Below are 21,030 nucleotides of genomic sequence, written 5' to 3'. Positions count from 1 at the left end.
TAATTTTTCTTTAATAGTACATCGTGCATGTTTAATAAACCCAAACATCTTTCGTTTCCCTCTTGGTCTTATGAGAAGACAAAGTAGGTAAATTTAGATTTGTTTGATTTGTAAGCACTTTTATTTTTTAAGGCCAGTTAAATAGAGCCCTTTTACAAATTAACCTCAGCAATCTTATCTAATGGCAAGAACATATTGAGACATACAAACCTCCAGACAAACAGAGATCTCTTTGCTTCATCTTTTTACATTTATTGAATTAGGCATTGCAATTAAACTTATCAACGTAGGACTAATAGAATAGTCAAATTTACGTTCTCGGCTTTAAAAGGCTTCTATCTTTTCTTTTTCCTTGACTTGAAGTTTTATATTTAACCCAAGGCTGAAGATCCAGGCAAAGTGGACTGTGTTTGTATTTCAAGGACACGATAAGCATTACTTCAAATTTTCTCCTAGGCATATTTTTGTTTTCCCAGGGGCTGATAAAAGAATTTTATCAAACTAGATTTTTGTAACTACATATGCAAAGAGAACTGGGTTTTTTGGAATTTCAAGAGTTTCATCTTAAGCAATCTTCTCTGAAGAATACTGCTGCCATACATGGTCCAAGAAAATCATATTTTTGGTCACAATCTCACAGCTAAAATTTTTCTTAATGAATTGAATCTGAATTTCCCATTTTACATAAGGCAACAAGAGTACCAACCACACAAATGGAATACACACTCACACACCAAACGACAGATCAGTCATAAACTCTCCGAGGGTGACCTGTGGAGTCCCAAACAAACACGTCCCCAAAACAGTCCCCAAAACAGTCCTCAATGGGAGATGTCAGAGCCCACTGGCGAAACGCCCAAATGACACTCAGCACTAACAAACGGCCCTCAACAGCAGACAGGTGTCAACCAACTGGCAAGAGTGCCCAGAATTGTGGCAGCTCATGTCCTGGGTAGAGGCTGGCCATCATGTAGTTAACTTCTCCACCTGGAGTTTCAGTATCTTTAAGACAGCTCACAGAATATGGCTCAGAATAATATCTGCAGCCCTTGAGAAGGAACTAAGTGTCCTCGACTATGCTTAATGCTGCTAAGTCGCTTCAGTCGTGTCCGACTCTGTGCGACCCCATAGACAGCAGCCCACTAGGGTTACCCCCGTCCCTGGGATTCTCCAGGCAAGAACACTGGAGTGGGTTGCCATTTTCCTCTCCAATGCATGAAAGTGAAAAGTGAAAGTGAAGTCGCTCAGTGGTGTCCGACTCTTAGTGACCCCATGGACTGCAGCCCACCAGGCTCCTCCATCCATGAGATTCTCCAGGCAAGAGCACTGGAGTGGGGTGCCATTGCTTTCTCCGTCGCTTAATGACTACACTGTTATTATTTGGTCTCCTTTTGACTGTTTTCCTTTGTTTTCACATGTTCTCATTTCTCTGATTAAACTTACTCTTTGACTGACTTTTCCACAGACAAAAAGCAGACAGAGGGCGTGGGGGCAGGGCAATGACCATACCTTCTTGGGTCAATCCTTCACGTGTTGGGGACAAGCTATTGCTTTAGTTTGGCAGTCCCCAGCGTTTCTGGCACCAGGGACCAATTTCGTGGAAGATCATTTTTCCGCAGCCCGAGGGGGGAAGATGGTTTCAGGGCGATTCAAGTGCCTTACGTTTACTGTGCACTTTATTTCTGATAATATTACATCAGCTCCACCTCAGATCACCAGGCATGAGATCCCACAGGGCGGGGACCCCTGCTTTAATTCTCTCTAGAATTGACATGGAAGATGTTTTTAGCTTCTCCTTTCACAGGTGCAATCTCAGAAGGATCTGTAGGTTGTTCAAAGCTATCCACCCAGTGAGTGGCGGGGCTGTGGCTGTCCAAAATCAAAAACAAACAAACAAACAAAAAAAAAAGGAAGTCATCCTCTTCTCTATAAAGTAGGAAGAGAGAAAGGAGAAGTTGGGAATTTTAATAAAAAACAGAAGAGGATGTGTTCCACCAAAATTAGGCATAAATCAAGAACACATGCGTGAGTGGTTAAGACTTGCTTAGCAATGGAAAATGTATGTCTAAGCAGGAGAAGGGCATCAGATTGCCAGATAAAATGAGAATTAAATTAATAAACTCGGGAGAAACTATGGGAGTAGCCAGGGCTTCCCAAAGGTAGATTTTAGGATCCAGGTCAAAGGTCTACTGTGCCCAAGGCTGTTGCCTGAGCAACCGACCCTTCCTCTTACTGATGAGGAGGGTTCTGGGAAATAGCTGTGAGCACCGGAATCTGTAATCAGAGAAGAAATTCCGCAGAACTCTGGAAGAGGTTTGCTTGGCCACCAAGAGTGATGTCATGAGAATGATGGTGACTCGTTTAAAAGGTGAGCTGGAGGGACTTCCCTGGTGGTCCAGTGGCTAAGACTCCATACTCCCGACGCAGGGGGCTCAGGTTCGATCCCTGGTCAGGGAACTAGATCCCACATGCCACAACCAAGACCCATAGCAGGGAATTATATATATAATTTAAAAAAAAAAAAAGGTGAGTTGGAGCATGAAGAAGGGAACAACAGCAGTCACAGCGAATTTCGTGTGGTCTGTGAGTCTGAGAGAAGCAACTCTTATACAGGAGCTGACATTTATTGAGCATTGTCCAAGGTAACCCTAATGAAGTCTTTCCAAGGCTTCCGTTCTACCGCCAGGGCAGCGGAGGCTGGAAAGCGTCGCTTTCCTAATACCCCACAAGGAGAGAGGAGCGGCCCTGGGGTTCGTTCTCAGGTCTTACTGGTTAGGAAGGCTTAACCACCGATAGTGCTTTCTACTGATCTGGGGGGTCCTGGAGAGATGGCGCAGGAGGAAGATCCCGGGCGCGGTGCAAGGACATCATTACTCGGGAAGCTGGGCTGTGGGGCTGCCGGCAGGGCCGGTCCAACCACGGGACCCCAGCGTCTCCTCCTTCCCCTCTGGGAAGTCTTCTCTGCCCTCCCGGGCTCAGGCCCAGACGTGGCCAGAGGCGCGATTCTGGCTGTGCCGGTCGAAAACGACCAGCGCGCCCAGCGAGATGAGAACCAGGCCCGCCAGCCCCAGGCGCAGGACGTTGCCCTGGGTGTAGTCCGAGGCGCCCGAGCCTGCGGGGCCAGCAAGGGAGAGAGGCGGTCAGCGTCCCCGCCAGACCTGTATCTCCGCCCGTCTCCTGGGTCTCTAATCTCCAGAGCGGAGCTGAGAACGCACCTCCCGGTCTCAACACTGCAGGAGCTGCGCGGCAGCAGGGCTTCGACCCCCGGGTCTAAGGGAGGAGGGGCGGGGCCGGGACCCCCGGGTCTAAGGGAGGAGGGGCGGGGGCCGGGACCCCCGGGTCTAAGGGAGGAGGGGCGGGGGGCCTGCACCCCCGGGTCTAAGGGAGGAGGGGCGGGGGGCCTGCACCCCCGGGTCTAAGGGAGGAGGGGCGGGGGGCCTGCACCCCCAGGTCTAAGGGAGGAGGGGCGGGGCCGGGACCCCCGGGTCTAAGGGAGGAGGGGCGGGGCCGGGACCCCCGGGTCTAAGGGAGGAGGGGGGGGGGGCCTGCACCCCCGGGTCTAAGGGAGGAGGGGCGGGGCCGGGACCCCCGGGTCTGAGCGGGGAGGGGCGGGGGCCCGACCCCCGGGTCTGAGGGGGAAGGAGGGGCCGGGGGGCCTGGACCCCCGGGTCTGAGCGGGGAGGGGCGGGGCCCCGACCCCCGGGCCTGAGCGGGGAGGGTCCGGGGGCCTGGACCCCAGGGACTGTTGGGGGAAAGGCGGGGGGCCTGCACCCCCGGGTCTGGGGGAGCAGGTGTGCGGTCTGGACCCCCGGGTCTGGGGGCGGAGGGCCGGCCGCTCACCGTCCGCGCGGACCACCAGCGGCTCGCTGCGCGCCGACAGCACGTAGGGGGCGGAGGGCGTGTGGTAGTAGCAGGTGTAGGTGCCCGGCGCGCGGGCGCCGAGCAGCGGGAAGTCGGCCCAGGGCTGCTCCGAGCCCCGGTACTGCAGCGGGGCCGCCTCGCCCTCGCGGTACAGCGCGAAGCTCATGCCCCGCAGGCGGCCGGCGCAGCGCAGGCTCACGTTGGCCCCGGGCGCCACCACCGGCGCGGGCAGCGCCACCAGCGACGGGCGCGGCAGCTCGTCTGCGGGACGAGGAGGTGGGAGGGTCGGGGTCCGCTTCTCCCGGCCTCATCCCTCCCCTGCCCTCCCCTCCCCTCCCCTCCCCCCGCCTCAGTCTCTCCTCTCCCCTGCCCTCCCTCTTCCCTTCCTCTCACCCCTCCCTCACCCCATCCCCCGCCCTTCTTTCCCCTCTCCTCTCCTCTCCCCTCCCCCACACCCACCCCCGCCCCATTCTCTCCCCTCCCCTCCCCCTTCCCCCATTCTCTCCCCTCCCCCCTTCCCCTCCCCTGCCCTCCCCCCTCCCTCTCCCCATCCCACCCTATCTTCTCCCCTCCCTCCTCCCCTTTCCTTTCCCAATTCTCTCCCCTGCCCTCCCTCCTCCCCTCCCCTACCCCACCCTATTCTCTCCCCTCCCCTCCCCTCCCCTCCCCCATTCTCTCCCCTCCCCCCCCGCCCCCTCCTTCCTCTTTCCACTCTTCCCCCCCCCACCCCGCCCCGCTCTCTCCCCCCCCCCAACCCCGCCCCGCTCTCTCTGTCTCCCTGCCCATCTCTCTCCTCCACTCCCGGCCAGTGTCTGCAAGCCTCTCACCTTCTCCGGCCTCCCTCAGCTCCTCCGTGTCCTGCCCCTGTCTCTGTCAGCCCCTGTGTGTCTGCCTCCCTCTCCCTCCCACTCTCTCCCTCTGTCCCTGTGCTCACTAAAATGCTCCGTTTTTAACCCTCTGGTCGTGCGTGTTTCACTCCCGCGTGGGGCTCAGAGGCTGTCTCTCCCCCAGGGTTTCTCCGTTTCTTAGGGGCTCTTACTTCCCCCATCAGGGATTGAACCTGCACCCTTGGCAGTCAATGTTTGGAAACCTAACCACTGGACCCCGGGAGATTCCCGTTAGCGACATTTTCGGATAAACCTGGATGATTCTTTGGGGGTGGATGTTGCGGGGGGTGGACTGCCCTGTACACAGGGTGCTATAACATCTCTGGCCTCTAACCCCTGTGACGCTGGCAGCACACCCTTCCCCGGTCAGGACAAGCAGAAATGTCTCCAGACACTGCCAGACTCGGCGGGCGGGGTGGGGGGAGGCATAAGTACCCCGCCTGAGAGTGCTCTCTCTGTGTCTCTCTGTGTAACTCTCGGTGTGTGGCATTGTGCGAGCTCCTCTCCGTACATACGTGGATCCCTCCTTGCCCCTCCATCCCACCCGTGTCCCTTCTCCACACCCCGCTCCCCCAGGACCTCACCTGTCACCAGCAGTTCCAGGGCATCACTGGGGTGGGACCAGACATTTGGCTCCCAGCCTCGCCTCCAGTAGCAGCAGTGGTAACTGCCCCCCTGGGCTGGGGTCACCTCCTCCAGGAAGAACTCCTCCAGTTCCACAGATGCATCCCGGTAAATCACATCAGTGAGCTCTGCAGACCTGAAGAGTGCAAACCTCCAGGCGGGCTGGGGTGCCTGGCACCTCAAGGTGACATTGACCCCGGGGGTCACAACTGCAGCGGGCTGAGCACCCAGCCATGGCCTGGGGTTGGAGGCTGGGGAGACTGAGTAAGCGTGGCTGCCTGGGTCCCCGGACTTCTTGGGAGCCCAAGGAGATGAGCGGGCAGCTGGAGGAGGAGAAGCTCCTTGAGAATCAGTGCCTCTATCTCAGCCTCAGATCCCTGCTCCTAAAGTAGGGGAGACACTGGACCCCAACCAAGGCTTTCAAAACTGGCTGCATGTCAGAGGAGCGAGGCAGCGACTCCTGTTTTAAACATCACTTCAAGGGATTGGATCCCAGAAATCTGCAAACTCAAATTGTCCTCCAAAATACTTGTAACATGTTTGACATATTTCAACAGTCGCCCAAACTTGCCATCTGTCTGGGGGGAAAAAATTGTTGGGTCCCTACCTCACACACCATTCCCCCAAGCAAATTCCAGATTAATGTAAAGGATTATGTGAGTTTTTTAAAAAGCTATAAAAGTATCAGAAGAAATATATAGGAAAATGTATTTATATTTGGGGTTGAGAAGGCTGTCTGAAAATGTAAAATGAAAAATTCAGAAGGGAAAACTGTTCATTAATTTGGCCGTTTTAACCTGTTAAAGCTGTATATGAGAAAAGACATGTAAATAAAGCTAGTAAAAGACATGTAAATGACGATAAGTGACAGGACTGTCAGAAATGGCTTATTCATAAATCTCATAGATTAAAAGTGTAGGAGGGACTTTCCTGGTGGTCCAGCAGTTAAGACTTTCCCTTCCAACACAGGGGGTGTGGGTTCCATCACTGGTGGAGGAGTTAAATCCCACATGGCTCGTGGCCAAAAAAAAAAAACAAAAAAAACCATAAAGCAGAAGCAATATTGTAACAAATTCAATAAAGACTTTAAAAAAAAAGGTCCACATTTTTAAAAAAAGTGTAAAAAGAAATCTTAGAGCCAATTCAACTGAAATTCGGGCAAAACATGAACAGGCAATTCATGGAGGAGGAAGTCCAGCTGACCGAAACACATCTAGGGGTTGGGATGTGACAGTCACTCCACGGTGATACTATTTTTAAAAAGTTGAAACAATCGTAAGACATTTTTGCCTCTCGGGTTGTCAAAAATGTAAATACTGGTTAACACTGTGTTTGGGAGAATATATAGTAAAACAGGTGCTTAGGTGCACTCAACCGCACCTTTTGAGACAGCAGGTTGTCAGTTTCTACAAGATACACAAAAGATATGACCAACCACTCAGTAAGTCCAACCTAGACAAACGCACTTACAGGAACATGGAAACTTCACACTGCAGTGCGCACCGCAGCGATGAATGCGCGGGTAAACGCTGGGAGCAACCTAAATACACAGAGGAGAACCAACCAAACTAGAACCCCGCCCTCCGATGGTGAATGCTAGGCAGCAATTTTTAAACAGAGAGAGAAAAAAAGTAGAACCATCTACAATGACGTGGAAATGTCTGCAACAGCAGTTACAAAGTGAAAAATGTAAGGTGTCGAACACCTGACACAAAATACCAGTTTTGCTTTGGGGGAAGAAAAAGAAGCACAAAAATACGTGCGTGTGTTTGAATGCATGGAAAGCTTTTTATACGCGTTCAGAGATTATACAAGGAAGATGAGGAAAGGGAAGACAGCCATTGCTATACGTCCTTTAATAGTGACTAATGGGGGTTTTGGGGCTCGCTGTGCGGCATGTGGAGCCTTACCCCACCAGGGAACGAACCCATCCGTGCTCCCTGTAGTGGAAGCACGGAGTCTCAACCACGGGACCACCAGGGAAGTCTGATGATAATTAATTCTTAAAATCATGAATATATGTTAGCTTTAGCATTTAAAACTTAAAAAAATTGCTAACTAAGGTATTAATGGTTTTCCAGGCAACTCTTATTTGGAGTGTAGTTGGGGGGAAATTGAGAGGAAGAAGAGATCTCCTGCATCAGAAACCCTGGAAAGAAACCGAGTCATGTCAGGGTGGAGAACCACACTTTCCAAATGGGGAAATAATGGGTTTTGCCAGCGATCCTGTCTCCTGAGCCCTGCACTTCACCAAGCTCTGAGCCAAGAGTTCTACGCGTGTGATTTTGTTAAATCCTCACAACAGCCCATTTTACAGAGTAGAAAATTTGAGTCTGTTCAAGGTCATAAATGAATGGGATGGTGAACCCGGGGTTCCCGTTTAGGTCTCATTCACTCCAATGTGCATGACCTTCCCTCCTTCTCTACACTGGTCACTAAAGTGAATACGGGGACTTCCCTGGGGGCACAGTGGGTAAGAATCTGCCTGCCAGGGCAGGGGACATCGGTTCGACCCCTGGTTTGGAAAGATCTCACATGCCATGAGGCAACCAAGCCTGTATGCTGCAACTACCAAGCCCGCGCACCTAGAGCCTGTGCCGGGCAACGAGAAGCCACGGCAGCGAGACGCCTGTGGCCACCACTAGAGAAAACAGCGCGCAGCAACCGCGATCCAGCGCGGCGAAAAGGAAACAAAGTGAGTGAGGGAGGGCGGAGGGAAAGAAAGAGGAGAGGGGAGGGAAGTAAGGAAATCTGGGGGGAGGGTGGGCACCAAAAGAAAGGCTGAGCAGTTGGAAATGGGATGTCAGGAACACGTGGGGGAATGGGTGGCGGGGGGAGTGTTACTCACCAGCTGCAGTGCTGTCTGCGTGACACACCAGCCCTACAGAGGGTTAGGGGAGGGGGCTTGGTCTTGTCAGAGCCTTCAGCTGCTCCCAGCCCCACTTCACTGCGCGCCCAGGAATCTAAGTCCCCGGGCTCTCTTTCCTCTGAGAAACAGGAATCTTGCCCAAACTTCCTCTTCTCTCACCAGCCATAAATTCAGACTTCCAATCCCCACTTATTTCAGAGACCAAAAGTCTGGACAGGCAATTCCCTGGGCATCCAGTGGTTACAGCTAAGAGCTCTCCCTGCCAATGGCTGGGGTTCGATCCCCGGTTTGGGGAACTAAACTCCCACAAGCCGCGCCACACAGCCAGAAAAATGAAAAAAAGCCTAGACCCAAATCCCTCTTTCCTCTACACCCAAGAATTTAGGTGCTTGGGCTCCCCTTTTTTTCAGGAGACAATTGTCTGAGTGCACAGTTCTCCTCTTGGGTTTGGGGGTCTGCGCCCCCGGTTTCCTCCTTTCCCAGGGACCCAGGTGTCTCAGCTGCCGTCTTTCTGTTACATCAAGGTTTAGGACTGGACAGTCCCTGTTCCCAGGAATTCAGGTCCCTAGCCTTCTCTTGCTCCAAGATCTAGAGCATCCTGCTCCCTAACTTCCTCCTCTCCCAGGAACCCAGGAATCTGGGACCCGTGTGTCCTCTTACCTTAGGATTCAGGGGTTGGAGCCCCAGTCCTGTTATTTTAACCTAGAATCCCCCTGACCCCTCAGCTAATGCTGCACCTGCCCTCAGGGAGACCCCAGCCCAGCCTGGGACCCAGGGGGAAGGGGGTAGGTGTCTCACAGAGAGTCAGCAGCTGCAGGCTCAGCATCTCCGCCATAATGGGCAGTTGTCGGTTGGAGCGGGAAGAGCAGCCCCGGCTCACCGTGCCCGGTCCCCTACCGGGAAATGAGGCAACTTCAGAAAATCAGAGCCGTGCTCAGGGAAGGGAGGAGGAGCGAGGTGAGGGCCCCTGGGTAATTGTGTCATAGCCTTATAGTGGTGTGGGAAAAGTCGGGAGAGTGGGAGGTCATCACTGTTGTGCTCATTAGGCTAAAAAAAAAAAAAAAAAAAAAAAGCTAGCACCTATTATGTATCAGACCCTGTGCTGCACGGTTGGGGGCGGGGGGACACAGGAGAGTCAGACCCCATTACTGTGCTCCAGTAGTTTCCAGCCTGCGGTCAGGAAAGCCACATCCCGACCAGGTTAGTTAAAACAAAGCAAAGCGATGTGCGCTAGAATGAGGGGCTTCCGTGGTGGCTCAGACGGCAAAGAATCTGCCTGAGATGCAGGAGACCTGGGTTCCATCCTTGGGTCGGGAAGATCCCCTGCAGATGGGAGTGGCAACCCGCTCCAGTAGTCTTGCCTGGAGAATTCCATGGACAGAGGAGCCTGGGGGGGCTACAGTCCATGGGGTCGCAAAGAGTTGAACATGACTGAGCCACAAACAGGTTTACTACTTTTTCACAGGCTGCAGATCACACGGGGCACTGTGAGAGTCCACAGAAGGTCCCTAACCCGTCAGGAATGAGAGTTAGGGCTTGCAGGACGAACTGATTTTGAGCTAAGACCTCAACTGACAGATTGATCATTTGTCCTTTCGCAGACTCCGTTTGCCCATCTGTAAGTAAAGATGGGCTCTCAGAAGTAAACTATAAATGAGGACTGATGCACTCCGCTTTAGCTGGGCTGCAGTAGGACTGGAAGTTACTCCTCCGGAACGACGTTCTGAGAAAAGCGAACCTTGGCAGGTGCGCCGAGACAGGCTTGCGTTTAAACCCACAGCGCCGCCTCCTTTTCTACAGCCTTCAGCACCGACCGCTGTTCTGCAATACTGCGCACGCGCTGACTCAGCCCGTGGAGGCTCGCGGGTCGGGACTACAACTCCCAGAGTGCTTCGCGCCGCCACCGCCTCGGGTAGTCGTTCTGCGCCACTGCGCAAGCGCGGGCTCAGACTGCGGGGGCCATGCCCAGGGACCACAACTCCCAGAGTGCTCCGCGTCCTCGCCGCCGCCGCCGCCGAGACCAAGATGGCTCCGAGTAAGTTCGGGTTCTGCCGGCGCGTGAAGCTGGTTCTAGGAGCCCCGGGTGGTGCAGGGGTTAGGGCAACGCGGAGCCCCTGTTGAGCCAGTGGGGTCCGGGCCGGAGGGGGGTGCGGAGGTTACGAGGGGCCTCCTTCAGGGCGGTGCTGACGGAAGAGGGATAGAGGTCACCGGGGGCATCACCTGCGACGGTGACCCTCCTCACCCATCTTTACAGGAGTCGCAGCCTTCCTCAAGAATGTCTGGGCCAAGGAACCGGTGCTCGTGGCATCCTTCGCCATTGCGGGCCTCGGTGCGTGAGTGGCCCTGGTGCGAACGTGCATCAACCCCAACCGGCGTCCCAGCTTTACCTTCCATCCCGTAGAGGTCCCATCGCTCCCCGCCCTTCATTCCATCCTGTACCGCGAACCGCGACCCTCGCCCTCAACAAACATCCCGTGTCCGCCCATCATTCCATCCTGTACCCCGAGCCCCGACCCTCGCCCTCAACATCCCGTGTTCCTCACACCCCATCATTCCATCCTGTACCCCCAGCCCCGACCCTCGCCCTCAACATTCCGTGTCCCCAATAGTATGCCAACACCCCAACCCCTAATATTTTGACCCCTCCACCACCCCATCGCTCCGCACCCCATCCGCACCCACCCAAGAGTTCTATAATCCCTTGAAAGAAGTTCTCAGTCCTAGTTGCCCATTATAAATACCTAACCCCTTTAAAAAAATAATAAGTGAAAAGTGATGTCGTCTCTCCCCGTTGCCCCTCACCCCCCACCAGATTCTGAATTGGGTTGGTAGTGGGTGGAGGTGGAACTCGGGAATCTGCTATCTCCTGAAAATCCTCTGGAGATTCTAACATGCCTCCCTGATGGAGAGCCTCAGCCCTGGAGCTGGACTGCTCAGACTTCAGGAGTGGGAGTGGGGCTCTCATTAAAACACAGGCTCTGATTCAGTAGGTCTGGAAGGGGCCCGGGCAGCTGCACTAAGAAGTTCCCAGGCCTTGTCAGTAGCGCTGGTGGGCAGGTCCCACACTGGGTGAGGTTCTGGACCACAGTTGTCCGGCCTGGCAGCCACGGCCCACATCGGCCCTAGAGCTCTTGCAACGGGGCTGGTATGAACTGAGATGGGCCGTGTAACGCTCGTGTAAAGTATGTGCTGGATTTCAAAGACTTCCTGTAACAAAAAGTATATACTGATTTTTTTTCATGTTGATATAATGAAACAGTATTTTGCATATACGTGGTTTATTTTTTAAAGCTGTGCCTTTTAATGTGGCTATTCAGGTCAGCTGCTCAGTCGTGTCTGACTCTTTGCGGCCCATGGACTGCGGCACGCCAGGCCTCCCTGTCCATGTAACTTGCATCGCTGGTTCTTGCATTCCCGTCTGACAGTGCTGCCCTGCCCCACCTCCCTGTGACTCCCAGTTCCCACCCCAGAGGGACTGGTTTCTCAGTGATTGTTCTTTGAACCTCCCCCTCTTCCTCTGTTGCCTCTGGAACATTCCCCAGAAACCCCCTGACCCATACCCCCCAGTATGCTCCATGACTCAAATGCGCTCCTTCTGTGACCAACCCCTTCTTCCCTCCTGTGCCCTCCAGGTCCCACGTGTCTGTGAGTACTTGGCTTTCACCCAACCTCTGAAAAGTGTTATAAACCCTTCTGCTGACGTATGGGGCTCCCAGGGTGCCAGGGGCCTCCTGGAGGTGAACCCCTGCTCCCCTCCCTTCCACGCACTTGACCCCCATTTGGCCAGAGCTCAGCTTCTGTCTGCAGGGATCTCCTCCTTCCCCCAGGCCTCATGCCTGTTCTCTCTCCGCAGCTGTAATCCTGCCCCCACTCAGCCCCTACACCAAGTACTCGCTCATGATCAACCGGGCCACACCCTACAACTACCCAGGTGAGTGAGGCCTGCCTGTGCTGAGGAAGGGCAGTAATGGGCAGGCGCATCCTCCACAGGGCTCCCAAGACTCTGCAGTGCACTCTGGACTCTGTCCTTTCATCCTTCAGTAGACAGAATCCACATGCTGTCGAGTTCACTTCTTTTTTAAAATTTATTTGGCTGCTCCGGGTTTTAGTTGCGGTGCTCGAGATGGTCACCTTCGCTGCAGCAACGTGGGATCTTTATTTGTGGCACGTGGGATCTAGTTCCCTGATGGGTCGCACCCGGGCCCCCTGCCTTGGGAGCACCAAGTCTTAGCCACTGGGCCACCGGGGAGGTCCTGCCTGTCTTGTTTTTGCACTTTGTGAGTTGCTGTGGTTTCAGATTTATGTCCTTGCCTGGGTTCCCAGCCTGTTGCTTTCCCAACTGCCGACTTTCTGGGCCTCCACCTCTCCAGGCCGGTCCTGCTTCCTCATGCCTGTTGGTCTTTCCCTGGGGCTGCTGTCTGTGTCCCTCATTCTGGGCTTTCATGTCTCCAGGTCTCTATCTCCCTGCTTCCCTACATCTCTGACTCGCTGACCCTTGGTGGTGGTACTTGAGTCGCTAAGTCTTGTCCAACTCTTGTGACTCCACGGACCATAGCCCGCCAGGCCCCTCTGTCCGTGGGATTTCCCAGGCAAGGATGCTGGAGTGGGCTGCCATTTTCTCCTCCAGGGCATCTCCCCCACCCAGGGATCAGACCCCGTCTCCTGCATTGCAGACAGATTCTTTGCCCCTGAGGCCCCAGGGAAGCCCTCTCTGACCCTTACTTTCTCATCTCTCCCCTGGGGTCCTGTCTCCCTGTCTGAATGTAAGCTGACAGGCTGGCCCTTCTCTGGGGGCCCTGGCGATCTGCTGGTCTCAGCGGCCCCCTCCTGTCCACAGTGCCCCTCCGAGACGACGGGAACATGCCCGACGTGCCCAGCCACCCCCAGGACCCCCAGGGCCCGAGCCTGGAGTGGCTGAAGAGACTGTGAGCGCCTCCGTTGACAGGGAGCGGCCCCCGCCCCGATGGCCCCAATAAATGTGTGAAAACCAGCCCGAGCCTGAGTGTGTGTGGGCACCGGTGGGCACAGTGGGCAGCGGCCAAGGCGAGAGCGGGGGCTGGTTTATTGGGGGGAGTGAGTTAGTCAAAGGGGGGGCTGGCTAGGGTGGGGTAGGGCAGCAGTTTGTCTGGCCCCCGAGAAACCCAGCTTGAGTCGAGGGCCTCATCCGCTTCAAAGCCAAAGTCTTCCTCAACCTTGATCTGGGGGAGACGAGAGTGGGGCGTGAGGAGGCCCTGGCCCGACGGCCCACGGGAGGTCCCCGTACACGCTCCCCAGAGCCGCCCCCACCCGTCAGCTCTCCCTGCTCTGCTGCCAGCCCGCCCGGGTCTCTCTCCTCCTCCCCAGAACCTCCTCCAGGTCTTCCTTCTCCACCCCCGCCTGACCCTTTCCAGCTCTTTCTCCTTCCCAGGCCAGCCTCACCCCCTTCCCGCCCCCGCCTTGCAAGGCCCTCTCTCCCCCGCAGTCCCGGCCTGGCCTTTCCCTGCGCCCCCTGCACCCCTCTCCCCCTGCACCCCTCTCCCCCTGCACCCCTCTCCCCCTGCACCCCTCTCCCTTCCCCCCGCCCCCCTCACCGGGGCCAGTTCCGGGGTCAGCGCAGCCCCGCCTCGCCGGCCGTCGCGCGGTGCTCGCCGCCTCCTCCTCCCGCTGGGCCCCTCGCCGGGGGCCGGGCTGCCTGGCTCTGGGGGCGCGGGGGTCCTCCGAGGTGGGGACAGCCCCTCTTTCTCTGGAGGCTCGTTTTCGGCATTGCCGGGGGTGGGGGCATCTGTGCCCTGGCTGCCCTCGTCCTGGCAGATGGGAGAGGGGGCAGGTGGAGGCCGTGTCCTGGGCTCCGGGCCCGCCCCCCGCCCGCGACCCCAGCTCACCTCCAGCACGATGGTGAACTGGCTGGAGCGGTAGTCATCGCCGTAGGAGTCCAGCACTCTCATGAGGAACCTGCAGGGAAGCCGCCGGGGGAGCCGCTTTACCTTCCGCCCGGCAGGCGGAACAGGATGCAGCGCAGCTCTGACCCTGAAGGTCCGAGACACCTGGGTGCCCAGTGGACTCGGGGTAGGACACGGGGCCGTCTGCACCTCAGCTCCTGCTCTGGAACCCGGGGGTGTGACCCCCGCACCGGGGCGGCCCGCAGACAGCGGCACGGTAGTGCCACAGGCCCGGGTGAGGTGTCGGCTCAGTAACTGGTCATTTTCATTGGTAGCTGGGAGGCGGGCCCAGGGCCCTCGCTGATGACCCTGCCTTCTCTTCCTGCCCCCTGCTCCCTGCTCCCGCAAGCTTTTTGGTTTTCTGTCTCTTCTGAGCTCTGATCAGATGGTCCCCATAAGCCAGTGCCTGGGCGGAGCCTCTTCCACGCATGACCTCTCCTCCCAGCACGTGCCAGCTGCTCTTGGGGCTGTCTGCTACAGAAGCCGCTGCCACCTGTCCTCTCCTCGGGCACCTGGGACGTGGCGAGAGTGACTGACATGCGGAAATGGTCGATTCGCTTACTTTTATTTACTTGTTCTGAAAATCAGAACCAGGTGGCTACATGCACCGAGGGCTCCCATTCAGTCCTCAGCAGCCTTGGGATCCTGGCATTACCGTGTCTCGATGGCAGCCTAGTGCTCAGACAGGGGTGTGGCTGGCCTGGAAGCACCCAGCAGAGCAGGGCTCAAGGCTGGGTCTGTGACCCCCCGGCTGGTCTTCTACACTCTGCCCACCCCATTCACTGGGGGCACACCCGCCGCCCCAGGCCTGGGACTCAGCCTGCTGCCCAGGCCCGACCTGAGATGGTGGGGATGAGATGGCAGGGACGGGCTGAGGCGCGGGCCCCGAGGGGGTTACCTCCGCTCCTGCTGGAGTCTCCGGGTTATTCTCTGCACCTGGTGGAGCCTGTTCAGGACCCGCTCGTTCACCTGCGGGGAGGTGGAGCAAGCACGCATCAGCTGGGCTCCGAGGACCCAGCACGGTGAGTGGGGCCCCTGGGCACCAGGGAGACTGGCTGGGGCCTCCAGGGCCCGCGTGTATGCCGGTTCCCCTGCTCACTGCCTCTCCTGTTCCACTGCTTGGTCCGCTGTGCTCACACTCGAGTCCCCTGGCACGGGCCGGGCCTGGGGGCACTCAGTGCGCTCCTCCCCAGGTGCCTGTGAGGCTCCCTTCTTCCAGACTGCGCTCAGGGACCTCGCTGAAGGTCAGAGGTTAGACTGCACTTCCATGGCAGGGGGCACAGGCTCGATGCCTGCTCAGGGAACTAAGATCCTGCGTGCCCCACAATGTGGCCAAAAACAAGGAAAAACACCTTCGTCAAAGGCCCCCGCTCAGGCCCCCACTTCCCACGCCAGAGCCCCACCTCCCGTCCGCTCTGCTCAGCTCCGCTTCTCCGCCTTCCAGCCTCTGTCTCTACTCAGTGTCCTCCCTGTCTCCGCCGCCAGGGCGAAGCTCCAATGGGCTGAGGTCTGTGCCCCTGTCCCCAGGGCCTGGAGCAGAGCCTGGCAGGGGGCTGCTCCCTAAACCCTGCCAACCAGAGGACTTGTTCACAGAGTGATAGAGTGCTTCAAGGACCCCAAACAAGGAGACAGGCTGGAGATTAGGGCAGGAGGTGGCTGCTTTAGGTAGGGCCGTCACGGGAGATACATGGATTGCTCCTGGGTCAGAAGGAGCTGGGTTCAAGTACCACACTGCCCTTCCCCAGCTGTGTGGCCTTGAGTAAGTTAGTTAACCTCTCTGAGCATCAAGTTTCTGCACTGGTCAAAGAGTAATAATGTGACTTGCTCCTGGCTGGGGCTGGGCTAAGAGCAGAGGCTCAAATGCAGCTCCATTTGAGCAAATGGTGAGTCTCTTTGGAACCCAGCATCCAGCTGTTAAACAGGGCTCGGGATACCTGCTGCTGCTTGGGGGTGGGGTGGGGGGGGCCGGGGGCCATGGGCTGAAAGTCCCCGGCCTGGCATAGAGTGGGTGTTCTCGGGAGAGTGCTCACTCTGCCAGCCTCACCCTTGCACTGAAAGACTCTGTGAACGGAAGGACACAAGGAGCCTTGAAATCACTGGGGGAGAAAAGAGACCCGTGGTCGTGGAGAGAAGAGAGGTCGAGGGGAGCTGAAGGATGGAGCGGAGCCAAAAGCCTCCTGGTGAAAGACATTCCCAGGTGGCCCAGCAGTCAAGAACCTGCCTGCCAATGCAGGAGACGTGGGTTCGATCCCCGGGTCGGGAAGATCCCCTGGAGGAGGGCACGGCAACCCACTCCAGTATTCTGCCTGGAGAATCCCATGGACAGAGGAGTCCGGCGGGCTGCAGCCCACGGGGTCACAGAGAGTTGGATACGACTGAGCAACTAAGCAACAACAATAATAAAAATAAATGGATCTGGTTTATGTGTATTATGTGTACTTATACTAGGTATCACGCCAGACACCCTGGAGTGTGAAGTCAAGTGGGCCTTAGGAAGCATCACTACGAACAAAGCTAGTGCAGGTGATGGAATTCCAGTTGAGCTGTTTCAAATCCTGAAAGATGACGCTGTGAAAGTGCTGCACTCAATATGCCAGCACATTTGGAAAACTCAGCAGTGGCCACAGGACAGGAAAAGGTCAGTTTTCACTCCCATTCCAAAGAAAGGCAATGCCAAAGAATGCTCAAACTACCACACAGTTGCACTCATCTCACATGCTAGTAAAGTAATGCTCAAAATTCTCCAAGCCAGGCTTCAGCAATACGTGAACCATGAACTCCCTGATGTTCAAGCTGGTTTTAGAAAGGTAAAGGAACCAGAGATCAAATTGCCAACATCTGCTGGATGATGGAAAACGCAAGAGAGTTCCAGAAAAACATCTATTTCTGCTTTATTGACTATGCCACAGCCTTTGACTGTGTGGATCACAATAAACTGGAAAATTCTTCAAGAGATGGGAATACCAGACCACCTGACTTGCCTCTTGAGAAACCTATATACAGGTCAGGAAGCAACAGTTAGAACTGGACATGGAACAACAGACTGGTTCCAAATAGGAAAAGGAGTACGTCAAGGGTGTATATTGTCACCCTGCTTATTTAACTTATATGCAGAGAACATCATGAGAAACGCTGGGCTGTAAGAAGCACAAACTGGAATCAAGATTGCCGGGAGAAATATCAATCACCTCAGATATGCAGATGACACCACCCTTATGGCAGAAAGTGAAGAGGAACTAAAAAGCCTCTTGATGAAAGTGAAAGAGGAGAGTGAAAAAGGTGGCTTAAAGCTCAACATTCAGAAAACGAAGATCATGGCATCTGGTCCCATCACTTCATGGGAAATAGATGGGGAAACAGTGGAAACAGTGTCAGACTTTATTTCTGGGGGCTTCAAAATCACTGCAGATGGTGATTGCAGCCACGAAATTAAAAGACGCCTAGTCCTTGGAAGGAAAGTTATGACCAACCTAGATAGCATATTGAAAAGCAGAGACATTACTTTGCCAACACATGTCCGTCTAGTCAAGGCTATGGTTTTTCCTGTGGTCGTGTTTGGATGTGAGAGTTGGACTGTGAAGAAAGCTGAGCGCTGAAGAATTGATGCTTTTGAACTGTGGTGTTGGAGAAGACTCTTGATAGTCTCTTGGACTGCAAGGAGATCCAACCAGTCCATTTTAAAAGAGATTAGTTCTGGGTGTTCTTTGGAAGGACTGATGCTAAAGCTGAAGCTCCGGTACTTTGGCCACCTCATGTGAAGAGCTGACTCATTGGAAAAGACTCTGATGCTGGGAGGGATTGGGGGCAGGAGGAGAAGGGGACAACAGAGGATGAGATGGCTGGATGGCATCACCAACTCGATGGACGTGAGTCTGGGTGAACTCCGGGAGCTGGTGATGCACAGAGAGGCCTGGCGTGCTGCGATTCATGGGGTCGCAAAGAGTCGGACATGGCTGAGCGACTGAACTGAACTGAACTGAAGACTTGTGTTAGGGCTTCCCTGGGGGCTCAGCTGGTAAAGAGTCCGCCTGCGATGCGGGAGACCTGGGTTGGATCCCTGGGCTGGGAAGATCCCCTGAAGAAGGGAAAGGCAACCCACTCCAGTATTCTGGCCTGGAGAATCCCATGGCCTGTATAGTCCATGGCGTCGCAAAGAGTAGGACATGACTGAGCGACTTTCACTCACTCACTCATACTTACATGACCAACTTCCTATCTATACACATACATAAAACCACGTTAGAGTACTTCTAGGAATGTCTGGTAACTGTTGGCGGGCATTTGTCTTGTGTGTCTTCTGGGTATTTATGGAGGACTGGGCCTGCTGGACACAGGGTATGCATAGGTTCAACCTTCCTGCACTTCAGGGGAATGTATGTAATTTGACATCCAGAGCTGACCCTGCTCTGAGCACTTCCACTGGTCCTGCTGCCCTCAGCCCGGCCTTCAGATCCCCTTCCCAACATCCCCGTCAAACCAAATGCCTCTGCAGTCCTGAGCAAACCCTGTGCTTTGTGAAGTTCTGAATGTGCTTCTCCAGCTTGCCGTGCTCCTGCTTACCCTAAGCCTCGGCTCAAGCCTTGCTCCCGTTAGTTCCGTCACCCCTGCCTCTTCCTCTCCTCTGCTCCTACCCGAGCGCAGGCCTCCTCCTGTCCTGCCTGGGCCACTACACTAGCTGCCCCCCTCTTCCAGAACTCACCCAACACCACTGTCATGGGCTGGATTTTTGTTGTTTAATCGCTAAGTCGTGTCCGACTCTGTCCCCCAAAAATGGTGTGTTGGAGTCCTAATTCCCAGGACCTCAGAATGTGGCCTTATTTGGACACAAGCTCTTCACAAAGGTAATCAGGCTAAATGAGGCTATTATACAGCGGGTCCTAACCCAGTATGGCGGGGACAGACACACACACACACAGCACAGGAAGAACACCGTGTGATTCTGAAAGCCGAGACCTACAGGCCAAGGAACATGAAAGATCCCCAGCAAGCCACTGGAAGCCAGGGAGGGTGCCCAGAACAGATAGCAGATTCTCGCTCACAGCGCTCAGGGTGAACCAACACTCCTGACACCTTGATCCCAGACTTCTAGAACCTGTTTGTGGCTCTCGCTACAGCAGCCCTAGCAAATGACTCCAACCAAAGACAGACAGTCTTTCAAACACCCAGACCTGACCCTGTTCCTCCCTATCTGAAGCCTTTTGATCGCTCCCTTCACGCTCAAAAAAGGAAAAATCCAAACTTCTTGCTATCATGTTCATGGCCTTTCAAGATCTGGGCCCGGCTTCCTGCTCCATCCTCATTCTCACCAAGGAGGCTAACGCAGTGATTCAGCGGAAAGAACCTGAGTCTTGGCAAAGGCTGTGGGGATAGAGGAGAAGGAGCTGAGAGAGATCAGAGAGGCAGAATGGACAGGACCTGAGCAAATGATGTCAGGGGTGTGAGATCTGAAAAGTCAGCTCAGTGGGGAGCCACGGAGGCGCCTGTGAGACAGCAGTGAGCTGCTTTGTGTTGTCAAAGGAAGCTCCTGGAGGAGACAGCCCTCCAAGGTGCCTTGCTGGGTGCCGGACACACACTAGGTGCTAAATAAATGAATGAAGAATGGACGAAGGTTCATTCACCTGGGCAAGTTGGGCTGGGCACCTAGACAGGCAGACACTGGGAAGGACTACTAACTCAGGCCAGAGGAGCCCCAAATGGGGGGACCCACACTCACCTACCTGCTCGATCTCCCGGCAGCGCCGACCCAGCGCCTGGTACTTCCTGCGATTTAGTTCCCGCTGGCGCCGCCGACGACCCCGGGCTGCCTCTTCCTCTTCATCTCGCTCCCGGAGCCCGGAGCCGCCCAGACCCCCGGACACAAACTCCACCTCGGTCTCAAGCTCGCTCTCCAGGATGTGACCACCGAAGAGCGGAGGCAGCGCCAACTCCGAGCCTGGCGGCGCCGAGAACTCCTCGAAGCCCACGGCGGCCATGGTCCTGTAAGGTCGGGGGTGCTCAGGGACCCCGACGCCCCGGCTCCTAATCCCTCCTCGCTGAGGCTTAGGAAGGAGTCCAGGCCCCTAGTCCACCCCATCCCAGGATCCAGAAGTCCAGGCTCCCAGCCCACCCCTTCCCAGGAACCAGATCTCTTCACTGGACAGCTCAAGCCCCAACCCCTCAACCAGACCCAGGGGTCCCGGCCTCCGCCAGACCCGCAGCCTTCTGCCTCAGGATGCTCGAGTACGGACCCCAGACCCTGAAGAGTCCTAAGCTAAAGCAACTGCCAAGAACTGCAGCCCGGCGTCAGTCCTCAGCGCAGACTGCTATCATGCAGCTACAACGTCTTTTGCGATGCGAAGTTTTCCTCAAAATCACTCACCCCTCTCTCTGCTCCAGTTCCATCTCTCCTGCTCGGGGAGCCCCAGGCCCCAGAACTTCCAACCCCGGCAATCTCCGTAGGTTAAGTGCGTCGCAAAACTACCCGTCCCGTCAGGCTATGCGGCTCCAACATCCGGGGCTCTGCCGCCACGCCTTCTGGGAGCGGTAGTTTCCTATTTCCGGTTCCGCTCCGTAACCCTTCCACCGCTACCCCGACTCCCGGCTTACACTAAGCCTTGCTTTCCCGTTGAGCGCCTCCACCGTTCGTCTCAGTTGCCCTTTATTCTTATCCTGACACCCTATTGCGAGACTGCGGCGAGTCTCCTTTATCGGGCTCAGTTCACAACGGGCCGCGAGCTGGATAAGGTGCCTCTCCTTTCCCCCTGCTCACCCCTTCTCCGCCTAGCGTCATGTGCTAATAAAGTTGTTGTTCCAAACGCTCCAGGAAAGACGCGGGGCGGTGGCCAATCAGAGCGCAGCTTTGCCTCGACGAGGGCGCGAGGGTGAGACGTCA

General features: G+C 55.6%; 3 protein-coding genes across 6 annotated transcripts; 1 reads left to right on the top strand and 2 right to left on the bottom strand.

Moving 5' to 3' along the window:
* Nucleotides 1-2,906: 2,906 nt before the first annotated feature.
* OSCAR (osteoclast associated Ig-like receptor) lies at nt 2,907-9,076 on the bottom strand. 2 transcript variants are annotated; one of them, XM_068992823.1, is made up of 5 exons: nt 9,040-9,076; nt 8,221-8,253; nt 5,333-5,632; nt 3,841-4,122; nt 2,907-3,112 (listed from the first exon to the last, which is right to left on the bottom strand). In XM_068992823.1, the coding sequence occupies exons 1-5, from the start codon at nt 9,074-9,076 to the stop codon at nt 2,976-2,978; spliced, it is 789 nt and encodes a 262-aa protein (XP_068848924.1). In that variant the 3' UTR covers nt 2,907-2,975. The 2 variants fall into 2 exon arrangements, with proteins under 2 accessions (XP_068848924.1, XP_068848925.1); XM_068992824.1 differs by lacking the exon at nt 8,221-8,253.
* Nucleotides 9,077-10,255: 1,179 nt separating this feature from the next.
* On the top strand, nt 10,256-13,217 carry NDUFA3 (NADH:ubiquinone oxidoreductase subunit A3). Its single transcript, XM_068992363.1, has 4 exons — nt 10,256-10,276; nt 10,496-10,570; nt 12,095-12,172; nt 13,079-13,217. The coding sequence occupies exons 1-4, from the start codon at nt 10,267-10,269 to the stop codon at nt 13,168-13,170; spliced, it is 255 nt and encodes an 84-aa protein (XP_068848464.1). The 5' UTR covers nt 10,256-10,266; the 3' UTR covers nt 13,171-13,217.
* Nucleotides 13,100-20,940, bottom strand: TFPT (TCF3 fusion partner). Of its 3 annotated transcripts, none has more exons than XM_068992362.1 (6): nt 20,908-20,940; nt 19,877-20,135; nt 15,058-15,128; nt 14,103-14,172; nt 13,812-14,024; nt 13,100-13,439 (listed from the first exon to the last, which is right to left on the bottom strand). In XM_068992362.1, exons 2-6 carry the CDS (start codon nt 20,129-20,131, stop codon nt 13,320-13,322), a joined length of 729 nt encoding a protein of 242 aa, XP_068848463.1. In that variant the 5' UTR covers nt 20,132-20,135; nt 20,908-20,940; the 3' UTR covers nt 13,100-13,319. The 3 variants fall into 3 exon arrangements, with proteins under 3 accessions (XP_068848463.1, XP_068848462.1, XP_068848461.1); XM_068992361.1 differs by lacking the exon at nt 20,908-20,940 and adding an exon at nt 20,518-20,904 and having other exon boundaries at nt 13,100-13,443; nt 13,810-14,024; XM_068992360.1 differs by lacking the exon at nt 20,908-20,940 and adding an exon at nt 20,518-20,904.
* Between the last annotated feature and the right edge of the window lie 90 nt (nt 20,941-21,030).

Source organism: Capricornis sumatraensis, chromosome 20 (assembly GCF_032405125.1).
Source record: "Capricornis sumatraensis isolate serow.1 chromosome 20, serow.2, whole genome shotgun sequence".
Classification (NCBI taxonomy): domain Eukaryota; kingdom Metazoa; phylum Chordata; class Mammalia; order Artiodactyla; family Bovidae; genus Capricornis; species Capricornis sumatraensis.
Note: the sequence above shows the minus strand (reverse complement) of the source record. Positions and strands in the feature narration are given on the sequence as shown.

Excerpts from the sequence above, each read along its gene's own strand:
- OSCAR (XM_068992823.1), bottom strand. The coding sequence starts at position 9,076 with ATGGCGGAGATGCTGAGCCTGCAGCTGCTGACTCTCT. Across the intron at positions 5,633-8,220 it reads CGCAGACAGCACTGCAGCTG|TCTCCCCAGCCTCCAACCCC; the intron begins GTGAGTAACACT and ends ACGCTTACTCAG. Across the intron at positions 3,113-3,840 it reads GCTGGTGGTCCGCGCGGACG|GCTCGGGCGCCTCGGACTAC; the intron begins GTGAGCGGCCGG and ends CTGGCCCCGCAG.
- NDUFA3 (XM_068992363.1), top strand. Across the intron at positions 10,571-12,094 it reads CTTCGCCATTGCGGGCCTCG|CTGTAATCCTGCCCCCACTC; the intron begins GTGCGTGAGTGG and ends CTCTCTCCGCAG. Across the intron at positions 12,173-13,078 it reads CACACCCTACAACTACCCAG|TGCCCCTCCGAGACGACGGG; the intron begins GTGAGTGAGGCC and ends TCCTGTCCACAG.
- TFPT (XM_068992361.1), bottom strand. The coding sequence starts at position 20,540 with ATGGAACTGGAGCAGAGAGAGGG. Across the intron at positions 20,136-20,517 it reads GAACTGGAGCAGAGAGAGGG|GACCATGGCCGCCGTGGGCT; the intron begins GTGAGTGATTTT and ends CCGACCTTACAG. Across the intron at positions 13,444-13,809 it reads ACCCCGGAACTGGCCCCGGT|CCAGATCAAGGTTGAGGAAG; the intron begins GAGGGGGGCGGG and ends CTCTCGTCTCCC.